The 25,030-nt window shown below is 35.6% G+C and overlaps 1 protein-coding gene across 2 annotated transcripts; it reads right to left on the bottom strand.

Moving 5' to 3' along the window:
* LOC576131 (protein Wnt-10b) lies at window positions 1-24,465 on the bottom strand. Of its 2 annotated transcripts, none has more exons than XM_776471.4 (4): window positions 23,585-24,465; window positions 18,412-18,689; window positions 7,975-8,243; window positions 1-3,561 (listed from the first exon to the last, which is right to left on the bottom strand). In XM_776471.4, exons 1-4 carry the CDS (start codon window positions 23,635-23,637, stop codon window positions 3,067-3,069), a joined length of 1,095 nt encoding a protein of 364 aa, XP_781564.2. In that variant the 5' UTR covers window positions 23,638-24,465; the 3' UTR covers window positions 1-3,066. The 2 variants fall into 2 exon arrangements, with proteins under 2 accessions (XP_781564.2, XP_011664244.1); XM_011665942.2 differs by having other exon boundaries at window positions 7,975-8,240.
* Between the last annotated feature and the right edge of the window lie 565 nt (window positions 24,466-25,030).

Genomic DNA, 25,030 nt, shown 5'->3' with positions numbered 1-25,030 from the left:
TAACGGGCAAATGATGCTTTTATTTTAATGTTATTATATAATAACTCCATATCTATGCTATTTTTTCTCGTTTATTTTCCATTCGAAACAAAGCAAACATACAATTTATTTAATGAAAATACACACAAGTATCAGGAAGTCGTTTTAAAAAGGAAAGCATGACATGATTTATGTTTTTTCACATTAATATCAATTACTAATTTTTGGGGGGGATATAGATACTTAAAGCTTATATAATCACACAATTTCATATCAAACCTGCATTTACCAGAAGAGAGATATCATTCTCAAACATGTGAGCAACCATTGCTGGCATTTTCAAAACCAACCAGATATTTTTTTCTCGTGACCGGGGGAGGGGGTGAGAGAAAGCTTAGCGATCATTTTGGCGAAGAGGGGGTTGTGGGCCGTTGTCATATTATTTTTTTGCGAGGTTGAGCAAAATAATTTGCATTCGTTATCAGGAAATGTGCATTTGAAGCACGTTTGTTTACATGGGTATTTGGAAAAGTATTTGATATTGAGATTGGTTTATTCGTCCACAATGTGGAAATATGCTTCCCACCAGCATTACAATAATACAAGAAACAGAGTACTATAATATGAAACATGCAAAACAATTAAGCAAACAATTTCAGAACTGAAAAATATCTCTCGTCATTTCAAAGAAATAATTTTTACGCCATCCAAAATTGTTAAACTTCCTTTCTGATTAGATGATTAAAAATATCTCTCCACTGCTTTTAACGGGCTATTCAGTATAATCATCGTTGACGTTTTAAGCTTTATGAGAACAGTTTATAAATTCAAATAATTATGATCATTATTGCTATTGTTATTATTATTATCAACGCCATCATTGTTCGTCAAAGTGGATAAATAACTACAGTTATATCATTGTGGTCGTATTGAAATCATACATACAATACATGTATGTATACTAACAATAGTATTAAAATCATACATACAATATGTATACTAACAATAATGGGTAACTGAAATGCTATCGTTTATTATCAGCTCTTAACGAATTGGTTGAACTTGTGAATAGTTTGGTACGAAGGATTGGCGGAAGCGTGCTCGGTTTGTACGTGGGACGTTTAGTCGAATTCCAGAAAGGTTGAAAGAATACTGGGTGTTGAGAGGGTGACTTTGATCTTTCGTCGCACCCAGTCTAAGCGAGTCCGGTTTTTCTGGGTCCCGTTTCCGTAATAACAAATCACGTTGTATGTTAGATTGCTTTGTACTTTAACATGTTGATCTTAATTGCCCTATTTTCTCCTTCTATTAATTTTTTCTAAATGAGGTTATTCAGCATAATTGCCATAATCGTTATTATTATCTTGTTATTACCCCGCCCTTCTGGATCAGTGTCCCTGATTGGTACTAAATTGTATAACATTTAAAGATACTCGTGAACATTTTTCCATAATTATAAAATATTAAAGTTTTAAATTGTTGATTAATTAGGTTTTAGAATGTAATGTAATGTAATACCCTAGAAACTATTTTTTTTTATTTTATCAAAATGAGCAGCATTTCGAGATGGTTAACTAATTGCTCATATTTGATAGGAAGAATATAAATGTATTCTTACCTCGGGACGAGCAACATTTAAGATACACATTAATTTTACCACATAATAATTATTTGCAAGAAATGCCATGCTATCGTTACCATCCCTGTAATTTTGCTTCCCATCACATTTGGGGCTGATCTTTCAACATCTATTTTCAATTTTCAATTTCCATTCAAATCATTTTTTTAATTCGCGGATATTACAATCTACTAGCAGTTGTTTTAGATTTATTATTATCAAAATAAATGAAAATAATAATTCGGTAAATCACTAATCTCCATTATAGTATCGAATGCACAAAATATGGCATGTAATAAATACAAATAATATGTGTCTTTTCATTAGAAAGGTTTGAAGGTTCTTTTGGAGATGTAAGCTGGTACTCTTGACTTTGTTTTATTGTAATGTCTGAAAAAGAGAGCCATCGTATTTTCCTCGAGTCACTTCTTAAAACATCAAAGATACAGAGTAGTATCTCCTGCAGTCCGTATTAGTATCGTTGATATGTACATGTACATGTATATCACGGACATTGTAGGGAATTCCAAAACAAATACAAATATCAAAAATCCAAATCAGCAAAGCTTTATTTTGTAATTCGCTTACAAAACAATACCTTAAGTTTTTGTCATGAATTATACATTTTAAAAAATGCTTTATCACTAGCATTAAAGAATTTCGAAATAAGGTTTGTATTTTGGGGTTAGCAATCATTCATTAAGGAAGGCACATTGTGCAATACCATTGTTACAATATTTTGAACAGAAGTAAAAAATTGATTACTTGTTTAATCGTTATCTAAACATAATTATTTTACTGAAATATTTACACAATTTTCTGTTCACCCAATAAAATACATTCCAACCTAATCAATTCAAGTACATAATATACATGTACTTGCACTTTTCCAGGTCTCAAATATTGATGATTTGCCATCCAGAATGCCATTATAAATATGATTTCAAATGTACATAAAACAAAATTAGAATTCAAATATCTACATAATCAGCTAAGCAGTCAAATTGTATAATGTAATGCATCGGAAGGATATCGCCAATAAGTTAAGTCATGACGTCATAACAAGATCGTAGCAGCTGGCAGCGAACTTGTCTTATACTATATCACATTGTATGAATTACGATGAATAAAGCTGTGTTCTGACAACTACATATTAATGTGATTGTTCTCAGACAAGCAGAAATCGAATCAAATCACTCATAAGCTGATTCAAAATCTTACTTAATTATACGCAATATGCTAAAAATCTGATATACCGCTTTCTTGAGAGTAATCTACAAGATACAAGAAGCGAAACATCAAGCCTCAAGGCAATGTGTGTGATCATCCGAAGAGTTCGTGTCAACCTCTAGTAAATGCAGTTTAAATGTTACACATTCGCATATAGTTTTCTCATTTCGTCTGCTACGTAAACCACACTGAGCATTTACAGTCGTGTCCATTTCACATAGCAATCATTATGACGTCATCTATTTGCACTGGTTAACCCATTGCGAGCTATGGCACTGCTGGCAGCGCACATAGCAACACCAATGAAACGTGCAATTACACCACTCTGTCCTTCTCTCCAATCGAATATTGTAGCCTCTCCCACAGCACAAGCTATCACACCCGTCAATGCCTGTACTTGTACGATTACAATAGCGTTCTCTCGTGCCAGGGCTATCCAACCTGGTGTCAGCATCGCAGAAATCGGGCGATTTCTCCAAGAATACCAGCTCCTCTTGAGGTGGGAATCGACGCTTCTTACGAGGGGTGGAGAACTGCGACCTTGCCCTTGTTACCAGCTCCACGCTTCCACTATTCGTATTTCGCGCGCGAATCTCAAGGGCCAATGAAAACTTCTCCATGAGACGGTTTCCAACCTCCCTGAAGTGAGGAGTCTGCATCCAGCATGTCTTGAGCTGACAGCTTCCCGACATGCCATGACATTTACACCTCTTTTCGGCGTAGTGTGACACCGCCTGCACAGTAAAGAAAAAAAAAATTGATATCATAATTAATGATTGGTTGAATTTTATGCACGAAATTCGGTATATAAAAACAGAATCAAACTTCTTCTAACAAATAAGGCTTCGAAATCCTCTTAACGAATCCTATATTACAGTTTTATTGAGATTTATGATACAGACACCATTAGTTGTCGCCTACAAACATAGTGTAGCAAAGCAAAATATGGTAATCTACACTTCTTTCAACAGGGGCAATACGTGACACAAGTCTGAAATGCAGATGGCACTGTAACAAAAATAAGACCCATTGATTAGGAAAGTTTGGCCAACCCGGTTCGAGTTGGGCACAACGTGTCGTACATTTTTGTTTCTTGTTTTGTGCTTGCCCAACAAAACGGTATTCGCCACAAAGTGCCCAACTCCTAAGTGTATATGTATATATGTTATTGTTCCAAATGCATATTTTCGTTTGGGTTTTATCAGCGCTCTATTTAGTAATACGGTAAAAGCGCTTAATAAGCAACAATTATTTTTCATTAGTAGTAGAAGTATAGTAGAAGTAGTAGTAGTAATAGTCGTAGTAGTAGTAGCAGTAGTAGTAGTAGTAGTAGTAGAATTAGTAGTAGTCGTAGAAGTAGTAGTAGTAGTAGTAGAAGTAGTGGTAGTAGTAGTAGTAGTAGTAGTAGTAGTAGTAGTAATATTATCATTGACTCGAACCTGGTCAGCCAAATCAATGGCACTGGTAAAACTGAAACCAAACTATGCTCTGCATGCTATGCATTCACTAAAATGTTTTTTAATGTAAGCTTGCAATAGTATCCATCATGTTATTGATAAAATGTATTTCATTGTAAGCGTACATGAGCTAAATCAGGCATCGATGCGTAGCTATCTGTGTTAAGCTTTCAAGAGAATTGATGATGAATCAAACTTCTGAAGTCAGTCATCATTAAGATGGTGCAAGCCTCTATTATGTCTGCATCTGCTTTCCTCTTCACCTTTTCGCAGTACTGGTCCCACATAACGTCATAGCTTTTATTGCTATGATTAATAACATCGCCATCCTTTTCTAAACCTCATCTGAACCGGCTGTCGCTCCGGAATCATCATGAAACATGAAAGCATCTCACCCTCTATTTCTCTCTCTCTCTCTCTCTCTTCCTTCTCTCTTTCTATTTGCCTTCTCCCTATATCTTTCTTTGTTTTTTTCCTCCTTTATGTCTCATCCATTAATCCCGTTTCTCTCTTTTCCCACATAACACACAAACGCACACCCACGCACATCTCCTTCACTTTCACCGTTTATCTCATCCTGCCCCTCTCCAAATCTCTCCCTTCTTCTACGTTCCCATCTGTCCCCTCTGTGTCCTCTCCACACCTATGCTATACACACGCGCACACCCACATAAGCTATCATAATAGTACCACCCTTCTGTCTATCATCCCATTATCTTTTGTCCTATTCCGAAACTTACTTACATCTATCTCCTGCTACCCCTTCACGGGCCTATCTCTTTCTACCACCCGCCCCCGTTCCCATCTCTAGTAAGTCAAATACAAGGAGAGGGCGCCACAGGGAGTCAAGCAACTGTCAAGTTTGTAAGTGTTTCTTTTTTCTCTCTAACCCAGTGCTTTGGCATCCAGGGGTCTCAGTTAATAGTTTTCGCCCTCTTTACCCCGCTGATGTCTCGCTCCAAAAACCCACAAAATACTTTCTCCCGCTGCTTTTCAACTTTCAAGAAAGATTCCCTGTTCTCTTCAAGACTTCTACACATGATGGATACGTACTCTTGATTGTTAGTCTCCTAGCCGTTCCCTATACGGTGTCATGGCACAATGTATAATGTCAGTCGGACTATTCGAGAACGAGAAATTCTGGTTGTCATGAAATTTACGAAGCCCACGTTGTGTTTATCGTTAGAATTATCAAGCAATGTTAAGTGAAGAAGAAACATGCATGATCGGGCAGCTTTCTGTTCTGAAATGAATATGGCTACAACGTGTTATCCTTCGATGGCTGAAAATCAGAAGTTGTTCGAAATATCTCATGCCATATACACCTTGTATCATAATCTATCTAAGTTTTTTTTGGTTATCTCGATAGATATTACCCAACTTTTCCTTTAATGTCTTGAGCCGGGAATGGACAGACTTCCTAGCGCGATAACGCGACTGACTACCACGGAGGCGGCCTCTTTCAAACTAAACAGCGCTCACCATGATCTCAGTGTGACATGTTCAATGTAATGATGGATGTAAACAGATTATAGATGGATGAAGATTCAGTGAGATGAAACTATCTCTAACTCATCAAAGAAAAGGTCATCTTGGGCAAAAAGGTGAAGCGATTTATAGAGTTCACTTTATATGTTGACGTACAGGGTAGGCCTATTATAAGGCCAAATGTAAAACTAAATCTAGATTATTATACAAGCTATAGGCTAACAGGACAGTTACATTATTGAACCATCATTAAATCATGGTTGTGTAGTGCAGAGGAATACCCAAATTTTGATTTAAATGCTTTTTGCGGAAAGACCCTGCACAGAAACAACATAAATACATTACGTACGCACGCATGTAGCATCACGCACCCACGCACCCACGCACTCACGCACACTTCCATACCACGCACCTATCCTTATAGGCGCATGCTTGTGTATATAACCAACACTTTGATTTGTACCTGATACTTTATTTCAAGAATAGGATGTACACAAGTTTATCGTGTAATTAACATATCTTATTCTTATCTGGAGATGTTTGAAAATGAATGATATATTTGACCCCAAAAAAGTGATCGACTAAATCAACCTATATGGACCTTATTAAGATATTAAAACAATCTTTAAATCCGCTCTATTATTAACATGAAAGATGATCTAAAAGTTTTTAATGAAGTCAAATTGGATGACTTTAGATATTGGAAGAGCGGAGAGAAAGAGACGGAGAAAGACAGTGAGAGAGAGAGAGAGAGAGAGAGAGAGCGCGCAAAAGCGTCATTACATGGTAGAGATGTAGCGAAAAAAGATGAACGGGGAGAGATAGACAGACAGACTTGACCTGATTGGGTCAACCGTGGTTTCCGGAACCAGTCACGGTATCAGTTTCCACTTCCAGTCAATTTTCGTTTCTGATAATTGTCATTCTGTGCTAACAAGTGTGGTTTACCCTGATTGAATGCAAACCGCTTAAAGTTGTCGATGTATAACACGCCATTATTTTTAGTTCAAAATCAGTTCTTATGTTCTACGAATTAATCTTATGACTAAATACTTAATATAATTTTGTTTAGGTTGTTTTTCCTTCTTTTCAGTGTGTGAAGGAATACTCCTTGGTTCCTATGCTAAACATGGTTAAAATGAAAGAAACCCACGCCATCCTGACCCCTATTTATTGGGGCTATATTATGTTCAAGTTCCTTTTATATTCGTTATAAACTTTTCATGTCATTATTTTCGTTGTTCAGGATTGTTATATTATATTGAAATTAAATTAAATTAGATATCTTTCTTATCATTTAAAGTACCTCGTTTTTGTCTTCCTATTAAAATTGTAGGCCCATATTTTGATTTAGGTTAATCTATTGAAGACTTCCGATGATATTCTACAACCATATTTATTCCTATTTATCATTATCGATATGAAATGAGACGAGGTTTACCCTTATCAATCAATGTTAAAACGCGTAAATTTCCTAATTTTTGTCCCTCGGGCAGTAACGGCTGCAGCGCGAGGAATTTCCCCCGCTGCGAATAGTGGTTTGTGCACAGACAGCACAGCGCCACCGTACATCAGCGCTTGACCACTTTTAGCCTAGAGGTGTTGGCCAATCATGTGAAGAAAAAAAATATTAGAAAAGTAAAATATTGTTCTAGATTATATTAATTGTTTTCTTTTCATCAAGTTTGTCACAATAATAATTTGAACATATCTTTTCACACGACATGGATAAGCTAAACATAATGGGCAGACAATTTATACACCCCAGACCAATATCTTCCCATTATGTGTGGTCAAACCTTGGCCAATGTTATCACAATTATTAATATAACCATCTCTTTCCCACGAATATCGATATGATAAGCACAGTATGAGATGTTCTTACTTGGACTTTATTTTGTTTATTTTGATTTCTTGAAGCCATGGTTAACACTAATGTGCTCTGAATGTCAGTAGAAAACGTTTTGAAGTTGGATAATACATTCCTCTATTCATTACAAAGAATAAAGAAAGTAAACTTGATAATAAACTTTATTAAACATCACAAAGTCATGCCTAATCAAAAGTAAGAGCATTGGCAATAAAAAAGGCACCATATATGAATTTAGATATCATTAAATTGATTAAATTAAGGGACAAGTCGCTGTAGAAAGTAATGAAACTGAAGAGATGAAGAAAACATTTCATTAAGATAATACATACCAGTCTTCCTGCTCGTTTATTATGTAGATTCATCCTAGCTTGGGCATCTCGTCCAGACTTCTCACTGCTATCTAGGAAGTCGATGGCGAAGCCCTCGCCGAACTTGATGTCGTGACTGCATCCGCCCCACTCGAACCCCTCACCGCTCCCGACGAATCGGGTATCGCAGCCACAGTATGGGAGTTTACCCGCACTGCATGATCTGGTTACTTGGTATAGGACGCCAGCAGATGCCAGGGAATGCGCGAATGCTGTCTCTTTTAAACCTGCTTTGAGTTTGTAAAACAATAAAAGATAGAAATGAAAATGGAATTATTTGTACTGACATTTTAATAGTTAGTATATACATTTTTCACATTTGTGTAAATAATGAATTGTGATAGATATATTTTCAAATTAATGAATATGAATTTTTTTGTGTTAAATTGATACGGTCAATTTATGTGTTTCATTGGTCTACTCTAGTGGAAAACTTACTCTTCTAATACCGAACAGTCTGAATATACATGATAACAAAGGTATTTTTATGAACTGCCGTAACTAGTAAGAAGCGTAACTGCCTAGTTCTATTTCACGCCACCTCATCAACAAAGTACTCCTTCTAACTCAGTAGGTATATAAGAAAACAAATTGACTCAATTAAGATGGTTAATACAGAGGTAATCGAAAGGATATCACGGATCAATGACAGTTTGTATAACATGCTTTCTCTCAGTATGATAAATAAACTGTATTGACTATGTAAAAGTATCCAGTATTCCAGTCAACCACTTCTATATTATAAACCAATGATATTTTGACACAATGACCCCTCGCAACTCATTTTCTTAAATTAAAACATGAATAACGGTGAAGGCTCTTGTTTATTCGATTATTATCTTTAAATTCCTGACCCTGTGTTAGTAAACAAACATCATTCCTTGTTACCATACCATCAGTGCGATCATAAAATGCAATTGATAACATCCAGTTGCGAAAAGAAACTGTCGCCACTTTTTATGATAAGGTTTACTAGCCGTTTCTTCTCCAGAACCCACTGCTCTCTATAGAAACATTTTTAAAGGTCTTCCGCGAAACATACTTTAACCATGTTTCACCACGAAAGGTTGAGGACCTTCTTTGTAAGAGTTTACGATTACCTTCTAAAATGGTTCTTAAATGAGCTCAGCTATAAAACCTGAATTAGTCATTTTAGAATGTGTGTGTGCGTGTGTGTAGGTGTGTGTGTGTGTGTGCTGACCTGAATTACTCAATAGATTGAAGACAGAACAAACTATTTAAAGCTACCAATGGAATAAAATAAAAAACGATGCTAGTGCAACCATGCAACAATGTAAACACAATATGAACGAAAATCAAGAGGGCGAGGAGAGAGAGAGAGAGAGAAGAATTTTTTTATAATATTGTGATTCTCAATCCTCTCTCTCTCTCACATGGTCCACCCGCAATCCTACTGTATATCTACATCACCATGCAAGCCGACACTTACAAGTAGCATCTAATTGTGATTCTTTTTATCTTTTTTTAATGTCAATTTCAGTTCTACATTGAAAATTATTTACTTCACATTTACTAAAAAATATATAAAACAATAATGATATTTGTCATAATGTGTATCACTCATAACCAACCGAGTTGTCGAAGAGACACAATAAATATTGCAACTGTTTCGAACTAGTCGTTATGGTACAATTATGATAATATATATTTTGAATCGAGTTAATTTCTGTGCTTTGGGACTATGTTTCTTGTTTCAACGTGACACAAATTCACTACACTGATCTGTTTTTTGTTTGTTTATAGCCAGTGTAATAAAATATAACAAGAACATGATAGACTTAGGCTAAATGGGTTTCAAGAAACAAGAAGTATATATCTGTGGTTCATTCGTCAAATAATGTCCATGGTAGAACACCGAGAAATACGACAGTGTACTACACAATCGGACATTTACTGGCTCTTCTTGTAAAAATCGTTAAAGTCATGGACATTAAGGTAATAAAGGTATGGCTTGCGATTAACGTTGTAGTTGCGAGCTACAATCAAGTAGATGAATGAAAATTAAACCCAAACATGCCTAATGCAATTAATAATGTGAGATTTGTTCTTCTCTTTTCTTATGTATCATATTGTAAAAGACTATTCCATGGATTCACTCTTGGTTTTCGCTGAGGCTTCTGATTACATAATCCTTATAATGCGATTGCTTTAAGAAATACAATTCAGTTGATGTAATCAATATGATATAGGCCTATAGTATTCAAATCCCTAGAACTTTCTAGGAAAAACATTGGATTTAACAACTCTGTTTTTGGAAGTATTTGCCTTATGTTTAGTTTGTTGTACGACTTTAATTTATTTTTGTTAAGCTGCATAGCTTTTTTGCAAAACATTTGACAATGTTATTGACAAATCTAATTTCAGTTTGATTTTTAACCTCTCCGTGATAACATTTTTTTTTAGAGGTGTTCGTGAAAGTGAGATCTTGGAATTCGTCATATTTGATTATATCAGAAATATGTCCATGGTAAAAACAAACCATTTTTCTTATCTTTAGTGTAACATGAACAACTCTATTTGTTGCATTGATGCAATTTGCATGTACTGTTAACCAATCAAGGAAAGGTACGGTACAAAAAGAAAAACCTATTTATAGACTTCATGAAATCGACGGCACGCAAAATTGTCATATAGGCCAGACAAACTGGCCCGAATTCACAAACGAGGTTTGTACAAACCTTGGTTTGAAACGCGTCGAAAAGCGTCATATGACGTACATAAACCTAGATTTGTCAACAAACCTCCTTTGCGAATTCGGGCCAGTAAGTTTGGTCACACACAGTTAAAATTTTTGTGAACAAGTTGTTTAAAAGTTTAAACAACTCTTGATTAACGGGTGACCTGATCTAAGAGTTGTTTAAAATGTTAAGCAACTCGAGTTGTTTAAAGTTTAAACACTTAGTTGATCAACATTTTGAACAACTTGTTTAAAATCACAATTTAAACAACCGGTGTTGTTTAAAGACGGTTGTTTAAAACGGAGCTGTTGTTCAGTGGGGGTTGTTTACACCAACTGGGTTGTTTAAAGAAAGTTGTTTAAAACGGAGCTGTTGTTCAGTGGGGGTTGTTTACACCAACTGGGTTGCTTAAAGAAAGTTGTTTAAAATGGAGCTGTTGTTCAGTGGGGGTTGTTTAAACCAACTGGGTTGTTTAAAGAAAGTTGTTTAAAAAGGAGCTGTTGTTCAGTGGGGGTTGTTTACAACAAAAGGGTTGTATAATGGGGTATAAGTTGGGTTTGATACTCTGAATAAGTGCACCACTACTTCTGGGTCTCTATATAGGTATATGAAGACTAGGGTAATTCTGCAATTCATGAATTAGCGCCAAAACAGTGCCCATTTTGCATGAGCGCGCATGCACGCACGTATAAACTGCATATATATGGATGCATGCAATCTCTATGGCAAGGAATTTAGCACACGATCTATAACCGAGTGCGCGATCAGTGCCGCACTGCATGACGCGACGATTTTAAGTCTACCTATATTCTGACATTTGCGTACAGATACTGAAAATTTTAACTGTGAACTTACGCTATAAGTTAAAAACTTCAAATTGGTTAATAGAAAAGTGATTTCAATTAAGCCACTGAATCCCTGCAGTCACTTAGAAGCGCGTCGGTAGCTTGGTCGGCCATGATGTGTGTTGTGTTGTGGGCTGGAAAGTAATAACTATTAAGCTAAATAAATGTAAGTTTAGAGACAAACAAACTGGAGCCTGCAGAAACACGTGTGGTTGCTTTGGTAGTTTAATCCAGACTCAATATCCATGTGCTTTTACATATGTATCAATCTGTGTAGTCAACAGAAGACCCTTGCATACACTTGCATTGTGTGTATGCATCTAATATGAATAACAATGAGCTGTGCCTAAACAGCTGCACTACATTTCTAAGTGGCATGTTAATTTCAATTGCATGTTAGTTTCAAGGAACCTGTTTCTAAACATAACAATGTGAAATAAAGCTTTTAGCCAACGGGCACTTTACTGGCACGAGACACATGACGTCATATGTAAACAACACTGTCTAAAAGCTCTCGTATAGTAAATATAGCAGTCATTAAATTTTAAACAGCGAATGTTTAACAAAACTAATTTCGTTTCGAGCAACGTTGTTTACAATTTGTTCAACTGTTGTTTAAGATAGTGTACAACTGTAAGTGAACATCACTTTTTTAAACAGCGTTTTTACCGTGCACAGACATGATATTATTCGCAGTGTAAAATGGCTTGAAAAAAACGTTGTTCTATCGCTGGCCATCTCACACAAATCCTCTCCTCATATTATGTTCCATCATTCTACGTCCAATTTTAATTCCTTTTCACATCACACTGATTGGAAATGACATCGTAACAGTGTCCGTGGATGAAAGTCATCAAGGTTTATTCTTGGAAGCAATGTAGACAGACAGTGATATATCCACTACAAAGAGTCGATAGTGTGCTGCTAAACAATATTTGTTTGTTGTGAAATATTATGATTCTAATATTACCGGCGCGAAATCGACCATTTAACCCTTAAACCGAATAAGATGTGTTGTCGTAGATTTCTCCCTTTCAATCATTCTTTAAATCGTTTTTTTTTTTTTGGTGCCAGTAACTTCTAGCCACTTCTAGATATCTATTCTTCATCTTTTCTTTTGTGGTTATATATTCGTTTGGCTCTTTTCTATCTAACCCAGGTACCTATCTTGCATTTTGTATAGATCTTCATTTTATACCTTCCATCCACTTTTTTTCTCTCTCTCTCTCTCTCCTTATTCCTTCATATTTGTATTTTCCATCCTCCTGTTGAAGTCACATTGTACATAATACCTCTCACTGTCCTTATTGGAACTCCACCAAGGATGGCAAAACACAACACGAAGCATACACGTATATACTGCACTGCAATTTGCTATTTCAACATGTCACAATCTACCCTCAAAAGACTGCTTCTTGCAGTGCCGTTCTGGTGACATCGCAACAATATCGTCACAATATGAGGAGGGACCCAATTTGAAAGGATGCCGGGGTCTCACATCACAGCAAGATGAAAATTGAATTTTCTTGAGTGAAAGAGCGGCACCATTGGTGCTAATCATAGCAAGTCGTGTGCGAGTAAATTTCATCTTGTGTGTGGCAATGACGTCAAAATATCAAACTAGCGACGTCCATCCAAAGCATTTTACTTCATCAACAAATCGACACATACACTTTTCGTGTGTCCTATCAATTTTCTATTCTCTTTTCGTTCACTGTAACAATTCATTCTTTCTTATTCTCTTTATACAACAGTGTTATTAATTGTCTCATTTTCAGATTCATGAACATTCTTATGCTTTACTATCAAAAAAGAATTGTCCAATTGTACTTTTTAAAAGGATTTCATATAGTTATGTGTTCAAACCATTAACCAGTACCTTTAGTTTGCTAGAAGAAATCAAATTCCTTAATAAGATGATTAAATTGACATTACAAACAACTGTGTCTGATGTAACTGAATACTGATGCTATTACCTAGTTAAGTGAAGACAATTATTATGACTTTAAATTATTCTGCAAAACTTCAACACATTATTAGAAAACATAGCCTAAAAGAATTATCGATGTGACCTTAAAGAAGTATCAAACATTACTGCCTAATACATAGACATATTACACACACCACATACCCACGCACAACCTCATACACACGCACACGCACACACCCACACACACTTTATGAATTCCAAAGAATTGCAAAATAGTGTAAAATATTGTAGCGTTATCCTTCTTCCGCGTTCGAGTCATTCGAGTGGGATCACATTGAACACGTACGTTACCACACTGTAACAAAGTTAAACATCCCCAGCTATTAGACGAATATTAAGCTTTCAAAACGAATTACGTCAAAGTGATGTTTGAACTCCAAAGTATGTTCGTAAGGTCTTTATCAGTTACACCTGCATTAGTTTGCATCGCGTTCTTCCCCTTTTTACAGGGTTGAGGACGGCTCAAATTTGTGACAATTACCGATCAAGATGGGAAAACGTGACCGAGCGATGATGGAAGCTGGAACTAAAAGGCACCGCCAAGCTGCAGGGGTGCTTCCTTCGTAATAGAGAAGGAAGACCAGTGGTAGAAGAAGGACTTTCATACGAGGGATGTGTGGAAGATCATTTTGAGGCAAGGAGGACGAAGGAAGGAATCTACGTATAATATTTTCAAACACTCTTGTACTTGTTTGTGGTTAAAAACGGAATAAATAATTATGCAGACATGACAAGAGTCGATTTCTTGTCCATTAATGATAGGGACATATGGTATATTTTAAATTAAATTAACGATATGTTACAATTTTACATCTGGAAATATCATGTTTATTCGTTCCCTGCTTTGTCCCATTTTCAATATCTCTATTATGCTCAATATCAATATTATTGATCTGAAAATGAATAATTTAAATTTAGTTATATACGTGATATTTCATTGTGGGAAGAAACAGTTTCAAGAAAATGAGGGGAAATATAATTTTACAACATATTCTCAGTCACTAGATCTAAATCGTCGCTAACACTGACTGGTTTCATAACTTCAAACCTAGACCTATATTTCTATACCGAGCCCTGACACTAGACCTAACTTAAAACCAAAAAGCAAACCCTACCTACCTCTAATCTTTTCTCTTTGACCAGGATAAGCCTGTACCATTGTCGGATCACATGAAATATGAGGAATACTGAAAGCAAATTCTGAACGTTAACAAAAGGTTTGAATCTAATATTAACACTATAATAAAACATTGACGGTACTACATCATCGTGACCATTAATCGTACCCATCTATCATATATATCGATCGTTCGATCATCCCGCACCTAATATTGCTTCTATAACCATTGTAGTGTGCCTTTAGAGCCTATTTTTTTTATTTTCGAAAGATAAATGTTTAAATAAATACAGAAAGAGACTGTTGTACTCTTATGGCAAAGTTTTCGTAGAAAAATGGACAAGCAACTGACAGTTATGAATCGAGAGCGGGAGACAGGCTCAAAAAGTGAAGTGTCATGTTTTTCTGTAAGCAATCAGACTGTGTCTCTTTCATAATTCAAAATCTATATTTTTTCTGATATCCTGCAGGTTTTATATGTCTTTGTTGCGACGTTTTCAAGCATGGTGGTCTTATACATACATTTCTTCATATTGTGTTATGAAGAGAATGAGATGTTTTCCGAAAGTATAACTAAAATAGTGAGAGGGAGAGTCGAAGTTGGCGGTCCCAAGTCCTGCTTTGATGTGAGCCGGCGGCATGGTGCTAACTTGAAAGCTTCCAGTCGTCAGCAATAGTGTGTTTATTGTACATATCTATATGTTTCCTTCTTACTCATTTAATTATTTTGTTGTTTCGAATTGACACGGGTAGCATGCGGGTAGCATGGCGAAACGTGAGGGATTTTCCAAATGTTTGGTCTGTTACTTAAGTTTAACTGCGATATTAATGATATTTTCTCACGGAAAACATTTTGATGGTGTTGCAAAATTACTCAAAAACAGTTCTGTTTAATAACATAGCCGTTTAAAATAAGCTTGTAGATTTACACTAGTGAGCATCTTGGAAGCAACGGACCTAGTTAACAAAGAAAAGTTAAAATCAAGTATGAGAATGACTGATATAAAAACCAAGAGAGAAAATGTTTGATTTTGGGATCGATGAAACTTTGTAATTTTGTAGCACTAAAAAACTGCAAATCGTTTACATGTATTTGTTTCTATTTTTCTCGCGAGAGAGAGAGTCCATTTAGGGGCCAAACACGCCCCCGCCCCTTCCCCGCCAGCTTCCGCGTTCGTGTTAATTACAAATCAGGTTTCTAGGTTACAATTGTTATTTTATTATAGTGTATGTAATTAGCTTAGGCCGACCTGATTTTATTTCTTTCTTTCTATTTTTGTAATTATAGGTTAATCTGATTTTGATCTCATGGAATTGATTTACTCAGATCATTTCACATTTTACAAATGTGTGAAGTGTCGTGTGTATAATAAGTTTATTTAGAGAATGAATCTCAAGATCCTGTCAGTTCAAATGCGATACGACCCTTGACACAGATGGCTTTAAACCATAGCGATACACAGATGTGTCAAGTCTTTAGAGAGTATAAATTCAAGGTTTACTCAATGACATTTGATGTGCATGTGGCATTGAATGAAAATGAAACGATATGAAAATACATATGGTCATAATTCTAGAGTATTACGTTTTGTAATTTAATACCAATCAGAAAGAATACCAATAACTAAAACAAATTTTGACATATTCCGAAAATCTTAGTACCCCGGTAAGAAAGAAAAAAATAGATTTTTTTACATTTTTCCCGGAACAAGTATGGTGAACGAGTGAACCAAATTTTCTGATATCGAAATTAACCAATTTAGAGATGTATCAAAATAAGACGAAGCCAATAAAGGAAAAGAAGAAAAACATTTCGAAATTCGTTAAAGTCAACAATCAAAATGTTAGAAATTGAAGAATTATGTAAATCGTTAAATCGTTCAAAGTACTAATGAAAAGGAACTGAGAGGTTGGAATAGAGAGGTGAAATGACTTAGTACACCTAGCTGTCAGCATTCGACCCAGTTTCTGACATTGAGAATGTGGAAGTACCGAGTATACATCATCACACCGACCCACCAAGGGAGAGCTGACGCATTACAAGAAGATTGAAATAAAATACTGTTACAGTGTCGGGTAATCTGCCATGAGATGTGATGAATCTCAGATTTATCTCTCTCATTTTTGTTTTATATCACGTCCAGGTGTCTTTCATGAATTATGTTAGGAGAGAAGATTGACAAGAGAGAAGAGGTTTTAAAGGAATAGGAGTGATTTCAAAGAATACATTCAGTTTGCCTTGAACAGCCATGTAGAAAGAACTTTGACATTTGCTGTTATTAATATATATATTTTTTGCAGTGTTAGGATAAGGTGTTTGAAAGTTAAAATGCATATTTTAACTGATTTACGCCGTTTCTAACAATTTCGTTCCAGGGCACAATAGCAACTGAAGAAGAAACACCGATCTGTTTTTCGATATTATCAGAGAAGAATCAAGCGCAAGCACTGGCGCCTCATTCCAAAGAAATATTGCCAATATCGGTTCGTCCCTATTCCACTTACAAAAGGCAACCCTGTAGCAATGCCTGAAAATATTGCATCATTTTTTTTCATATTCTGCTGTGACCAAATGCATCTTATGATAACGTCAAGTAATTCACTTTAAACCGTTAAATTAATTTAACAAACACTAATAATAACATTTTTACCCATATTCTGTTGCACTCATATTGAAATCATTAAACGAGTCATGCAATATTAAACGTCAATGTATAAACTCCGATTCAGAGCAATTGATTAAATAAACATACATGCATCTAAAATAAATGAAATGTAAAAGAAATTTATGTCATATAGCATTCTGGATGACAACTCTGTACGGTATCACGATATTTGTGACAAAGTGACTGACTACGGAAAAAGACTTATAATCGACATCTTCAAGAAAGAAAAAGAGAGAGCAACTTTGACATTGCACTTTCAATACTCCCGCGGCGGTTTCATTTCCCCTAAAATTACTCTAACAAATATTAGAATTTATCCATGGTCCGATCAAAAATTGAAGGGGGCTCAAATTTAAAAATAGGAAGAGACAAAGTTCGTTGGGTTTCTCTTAGGGGCGATACTAGATCTCTCCCATAATTGGCTGACTCACGATAAAGGTTACTCTCTCGGATGACCTTTGCCCTTAGGTCATTGACATGTCATCTCAGGTCAATGGACATTTTACTTGCCACAGTTCATAGAAAATAACCATTAAATTGAAATTTTCTTTGAAACTTAATTTTGTTAATTTTTTCGATTGTTTCCGACCCAGTCATTGTAACACCGTGTCTATTTTAACAATGCAGAAGATATACATCCAAAACTTTGTTTACGAAAGTAAGTGGATAATATTTCATTTTACTTAAAGAACAGATCAAGTAGATGAATAGACTACACAATAAAATGATACAGTCATGCATCCTTCGTGTTCTTTCAAGAATAGCCTTATCTCTCTGACCGATGGAGAATAGAATATTTAGAATGTTTACTTTATTGATATCTGGAAAGGCTCGCAAATTATCAAAATTTCACACTCAGAATCTCAACATGGTTTCAGATGCCAGTGGGTAAATTTTAAATACGATATAACACATGTGCAATTCTTAATTTTCATGTCAATCAACCTATTTTGAGTTTAACTTAGTTATTCTTTGAAAAAAACAAATTGACAAAAGACTACGGTTGTCTTCTAGTTTGTTTTATAAATCATAATATTCCAAGTATATATTCCAAGTATATATTCCAAGTATATATTCTCACCTCGTGACATGAGAGCGTGAGCAAACGGGTTTCCATGCCTCATCTCAAGGCTGGAGCAATTCCATCGTCTGTTCTTCATCTGATGTTGGCATTCATGAACAGCCATATCGATGCCCTGGATGGCGGCGGCTGTGACGTCGGGCATCCGTCGACATAACTGCATCTGCTTACGATTCATACCGGGGAAGGTTCGGCAGAGGGTCTGGGTGTTACGGAGGTCGCTGAAGTCGGGATCATTGAACGATGAAATTTCATTCGAGCTGACGTCGTATGGACGACTGATGAAAAGAGAAATAATTGTGGTGTTTCATATCAGGCCCTGGTCGATATAAGTAAGCAAGGTCAAATACTGCTCAAATTTAAGTAATTGGTATCATCACTAAAAATAAATATTACCTGCCTATATATCTTTATCATTATTGGAAATAATTAATAATAATAAAAAATAGTGGGTTCTTGGATAGCGCTCATGTCTGTCAGACTTGACACTCCTGGCGCCACCGATTATTACCCTGGCTTTAGCACGGCTACCATTACGGCGCTCTAGCACTTCAAGGAATTAATTCCTGCCAGGTACGCATTTTCATCACCTGGGTTGAGTGTGGCAAATGTCGATCAATGTCTTGCCAAAGGACATTAGTGCGGCGGCGGGACTCGAAACGCGGACCTTGTGGTCGACATTCCGGTGACATATCCACTCGACCACCACACCCCTTCACCACATTTAGTAAACGTAAATGTTATTTGTTTGTGTTTTTTAAATCTCCTCACTGTTTGATAAATTTTCATTTAAATCTATAAACTGTGAAACTTGATGGTTTTCAATATACTATTTAAGATTCCTCACTCACCATCACAATGTTCAATGAAATCAGTTTAGTTACGAATTACGTTCAGTTGTTTTGCATGAAAATAATATGGTGAATTTTCTTAAACGGCTTGAGTAATAACATGTAAACAAAAATGCCATGTTTCAAAAATGTATATAATAACCATACACCTAGAAATTCAATGGTTTTGCTGATATAAATACGAGGCATTAAGGGGTTTTATGGGTGTATATTTCTTCATGAACTACTGAGAAAGGAAATAAAAATGCAACATAAATAAAGTAACATTTTTGAAGACACAATAAAGGAATTTTATTTCATCTGATTTCCAGGCAAACCTAATAATCTGAGTTCACAATCGGTCTATACCGGAAAGCAATTTCATCGTCTGACGATATCGTTCATCTCGATTCTTATCAGACGGAACGTGGGATTGGGGAGAAATAATATATATAGGGAACATATGTCTTTCTTCGAGAAAGCTTGTAATACAGATGACACAGATGACACAGATGACATCTTTTAAGAGTAGGTGGTGTTATCCTACATTTTGTGGAGTTAGCATTATTCGGAAATTAACTTTTGCCAAGTTTTGGATCACCATCACATTAAACATATTGTACAGGTGATTCGCTAAGCCCTATAACGTAGGATCACAAGATTTGATCGCAGATATGAAGAATTGAAAAGGGGCGTTTTTCATAACCCCTTAATGAAATACAAAATGTCTTGGTGGGATGCATATTTGTCCCATGGTACATGGAAGGAATGAAATGTAGCACATTCATTCGATATCTTACACGATGTCATTGCAAACAATACTTTATCTTTTTTTCTAGGCAACACACTGTTTTGAATGCTACATTTTTTCATTTGATTTAAAACCAAAGTAAATCCCATTTATGTTTACGCATTTACGAAAAGGGACAAAAGTATCATATTACGTAATATAAAAAAAATAACCAACGAAAGTATGAATATGTTTGAATTTTTATACAATTCAATGATTAATGAATTAACAAACATTTTTAAAGAATATAGAAGACTGAATGAATTTTATAAAAATAATGAATATGATTTTCTTTAAGGCATGAACGAACTAAGTTATATATTCACATTGATAGGCACCTACAAGTTTTTTTTAAAAGAATGTACTCTTCTTTTCTTCCAAGATGTGATTGTAGATGAACTAGCTGACTCTCTATCTGACCCTGCTTCGGGTCACCGTAGCTGTTTGCTTCTCGGTCAAAACAAGTTCGACAATTGCACTTCCTAGCCTAAATCACCCGATTATCTACATGTCAACACAATGATTATTTTACGCTTCGGAATAAAACCAGAACTAAAAGATGAAGAAAAGGGAATTATCAAAGCCATATGCCTTGAGATTGCTAGAGATGATTTACAAATAAACCTAGAAAATGAAAGAGAGGGAGAGAGGATGAAAAAAAAGAAGACTAGCCTACCGCAATCTTACAAAGCTATGAGTTCATCGATATCGTAACTTTTAAATTCCCTGGATTTGCAAGAGAAATGGTTTTATTTGCGAGGGGTGTTGAAAGACAGGCAAATTGGACACGTTTAGTGGCTCGGGAGAGGGAAAAGTGACGAGGTGATACCGCCTAGTGTAACAATGGGATTTGGCCAATTTGTTCGTCACATTCCTGAGTCGTATCAGATTGAAATCTTTTCTTTAGGACCCTCCTAGGAATGACAAAAGGGTTATTTCAAATGGTTTTGAGAAACGAAAACCTGCTCGATATGAAAGCATTCGTTTGCATATAATTTTACTTTGTTATCTCTTGAGCCTGAAGCCTGTCACATTTTGTAGTATAACTACAATAATATTCATAATACTAAAGAAATATTGTATAGACATGACTAGGTAGAAATAAAACGTGTATATTTAAACGTATACAATGATTTAAATGATGCAATGATTATTGTTTTAAAAAAACAAGGTTTCAATGATTGTATTCTTCTCTTTTCTTATTATGCTGTTTAGAAACATAGAATGATTCAACTACGCACTCCAACCAATAAAAAGCTAGTTTGACACAAATGTTCAATTACATGTACGGTCCCTTAACCATCCCGAAATACCTTTTACGAATTCCCTAAAATATATGTAAATGTTGTAAACATGTCATTACTGAAAGCCTAATATTCATAATATTTTAGCTCGATCCTCTCTTTGAAGATGCTAAATTCCACAGTTCTTTCATTCATTATTATTTTGCCTTTTCATCTCGTCGTTGCCGACATGTCCCCCTTTTCCGACATTTGTTTTTCCTTTCTCGATCTTATTTTTCTCGAAATTTGCTCCTTCTTGTTCTACTCCATTATGATTATTCAAGCCTTTATAGAATCGTTTTTTATATACTAAAACACCTTTACTTTACGCCTAACATCTACTAAGCTAGATGTTTCAGCGATTACATTTAGGCACTGATCCATTTTATTGAGATCTCCAAGTGTCAGAGGGAGAAAAGAAACTTCTTAATTAAGAGAACGCGGTGAAAAGTTTGCAATTTATACAGCTCCATTTTATGACCGTATTAAACCAACCATGGGACAGTCTTGAATAAGGACACTTAACTTTATTGGAAAAGTAGTTAAGTCAATCTCGAATGAAAAGCTGTAGTGGTTTTTGAAAAGGACGACGATAACTTTTCGACTAGGGTGTTCCAAGTGAGATGGGTAGTTTGAAAGTTTGTATGACTAATAGACATTATGCTTATGGCTTAATTTGTTTGAACAAATTTAGGCACATGAAGTGCGATGCAAAAAAAAAGAATAAAGAGTAACTATTTATTAATGTTATTGGCTCTAACGAATGTTAAAGTTACGATGTTCACATATAAGTCATATCGTGTATTTTGTCTCACTTTAAGACATGACATCTTGAATTGCTTTTTGTTTGATCAGTTTGCCTTAATATCAGCTGCTGTACAGAGATTTGTAAACGTGCATGCAGGTAAGTGGGAAGAAAAGCATCCAAATATTTGTCTGAATTATTATCTTGTAAATCACATCTATACGTACATAACAAGCTGCTTCTAAAAGCACCGAAGACAGACACAAAGGTAACTCTTGGAGATTGCGCTTTTAGTTGCGCCGCTCCAAAGCTTTGGAATGACCCTAGACATAAGAGAAGCCTCATCTGTTGCTTTTCCCAAAGTTTTGTTGAAGACGCACTTGTTTTCAGATGATTTTGAACAGTTTGTCTGTAAAGTAGCACTGTAAGGAGTTTCGTTTTCATCACAGCGTAGTAGAGTATATTTATATAGAGGCCGCGCTATTATTATTAGCGTTATTAGTCATTATTCTAGACTCCAAAGTTTTATTCTTGATGGTTTTTAGTCCTATTGCTATCAATAAGTATGTATATATGTATTTAGGTATGCCAAAATATCTAAGCTTCATTGTGATCATAGGTTAAAGTGCCTCATTATAGGAGAAATGTAGATGTCTACCGAAAGCACTGTTAGCGATAAACGAGAGAGAATTTTTAACAGTGCCAGCCTAAGGGCGGACTCCTACCGGTTCATATACCCCCCCCCCCCCTCCCAACTTGGTCCCTCCTTGTCTTCAAATAGAAATAAACCGGTTCCCAATCTTTTCTTTCCATTTTTCGGCAACAGTTTTTCATCCTAAACTAAATTACACTTGATCAAATTTTCTATGCTCATGGCTAAATGACAGCGGGGTGCAATGGTCTTGTGTGTTTTAGACCCAGCTTTATATCAGAGACTGCTCTACGTTCAAGTACAGATAAAACCGCAAGTGTGATTTTGTTACTCTTGTTTGAGACCGATATATGACCATTCCCAACAAAGTCTGATTATTAACATACATTAACATGATAGTAAGAACATTACAATTAAGTATAATGTGCATAATTTATTTGGGGTTTATTGCAAAAACACTATAGTGAAATCTATTATGTTTATTTATACGATGGACTTTCTCATTACTTTGAAACTATTTATATCTCAGAATTAATTGCAACTCACTTTAAAATCATTTGAATTAATAGATACATAATTGAAATTGAATTCAGTTCTCTTTTCGCTTTTCCCGCCGTTCCATCTATTTTTATTTTATTTCCTTTTCTGATCAATGTTATTATTGCCTGCAAGAACTGCGTTAAAGTCATATTAGTAAGATAACTGTCAAAGAAAATGATCCGAATGTGATATTAATGTTGTAATATACTTTTCACTACATTGTTTTTAATGTTTCGGAAAGTTTAAAAAAGACAGTCAGAAAGGATTTTTCAAATTAGCTACCTATCGATACATTGAATAGTTAGTAAAGGAAAATAATATTTGATACATTACCTTGTTGATGTTAGCGGCAGCAAGGCCAGAAAAATCAGGGTTACTTGATACATTATTCCTTAGTAGTCGCGACCAGTGTTTAATTACAAATAAATATTTTGATACAAATGACTTGGTAGTATTCAAGAAGAGATCCCTTTCATTTATAGAGTATTCATAAGACGTATATAATAATCAATCCGACATTATATTGGAAATTGCAGCTGGTAGTCATAGTAGTAGAAGTATTATTCCTTCATAACTCTTATCTGTGAAGTCAAGAACAATTGAAGATGGCACGTCATGTCAGTAACTAACAAATTAAACATGGTCGGTGAAAAGTTATCCGGAGTACTTGAAGATGTCACAAAGGTATAAAGTCTGCCCAAACTTGATGATTTAGAACTCGATCCAAATCACTTTCAGCTTTCTCCAATGGCGGTGTGCTTTATATCGACTTTATAAAATGCCGGTATTTATTGCTAGTCGATTCGATTTGAAGTATACAATAGGAAACAAATCACACAAGAAAGAAAGAAATAGCTTCGCGGATTCTGTCACCTGCGTTAAATCCAACAAAGCTTTCTGATCCAAAAGACTTATATCCAATAAGTTGAGAGGTAGAATTAAGAAACTCGGGGTGGTCGGGCGGCTATAAGAACTTGATCTTTGTCGGCACAGCCGAGGGAACGACTGAGATGAAAACTTGGTTTAAAGTTCCGAGAAATCCGACCGTTTAAGTTAGAGAGGATGAATCTACAGTACGAAATATGAATCTGTGACACAGACGAGAGGGGATTTAGATTAATGTTGATCGCTGATGATGATAATCATTATTTGATGATAATTCAATCCGATCAGTAAAACGATTGGAAATCATTCCAAACAAAAAAAAAGATAGGGAAGGGACAGGAGAAGGAAAAAAAAGTGGCTAGCGGAACATAATACGCATTCTGTGATTGGCTGGATGCGCTGGTGGATGATAGTGTTACGTCACACTGAATTTCGACCAATCAGGGTCTTCGGTTCGGTGAACTTTTACGATGCTTTCCAAGCGATGTCTTTTCTTTCCACGGAATTTCATGCGGGTCCATCTTATTTTACGAGCAGTTGTCAATAACTTGTTAAGTGGGTGTCGTTAATTCAACTTGAGGCTCTTTAGAAGTGAGTCAATTACTGCAAGACCACAGTCCCCCCCCCCTCTCTCTCTCTCTCTCTCTCTCTCTCTCTCTTATCTTTTCTTCATTTTCCTGTTTGTTTCTTCTCGTTCTTAATCTTTTTTTCTCTTCTTCTTCTACTTTATTCTTCTCTTCATCTTACTTTTCTTCTCCTTCTTCTTCTACTTCTTCTCCTTCCCTTCCTCATTCTCCATCTACTTCTTATTCTCCTTCTACCTCTTCTTTCTTGGTTATTTCTTATGCAAGTTTTTCTTCTTAATTTTTGCTTCTTTGCTACTGAACAAATTTC

This window comes from Strongylocentrotus purpuratus, unplaced genomic scaffold (assembly GCF_000002235.5).
Source record: "Strongylocentrotus purpuratus isolate Spur 01 unplaced genomic scaffold, Spur_5.0 spur5_scaffold_7, whole genome shotgun sequence".
Taxonomy (NCBI): Eukaryota; Metazoa; Echinodermata; class Echinoidea; order Camarodonta; family Strongylocentrotidae; genus Strongylocentrotus; species Strongylocentrotus purpuratus.
The sequence above is the reverse complement of the archived record's forward strand: the minus strand, read 5'-3'. Positions and strand labels throughout refer to the sequence as shown.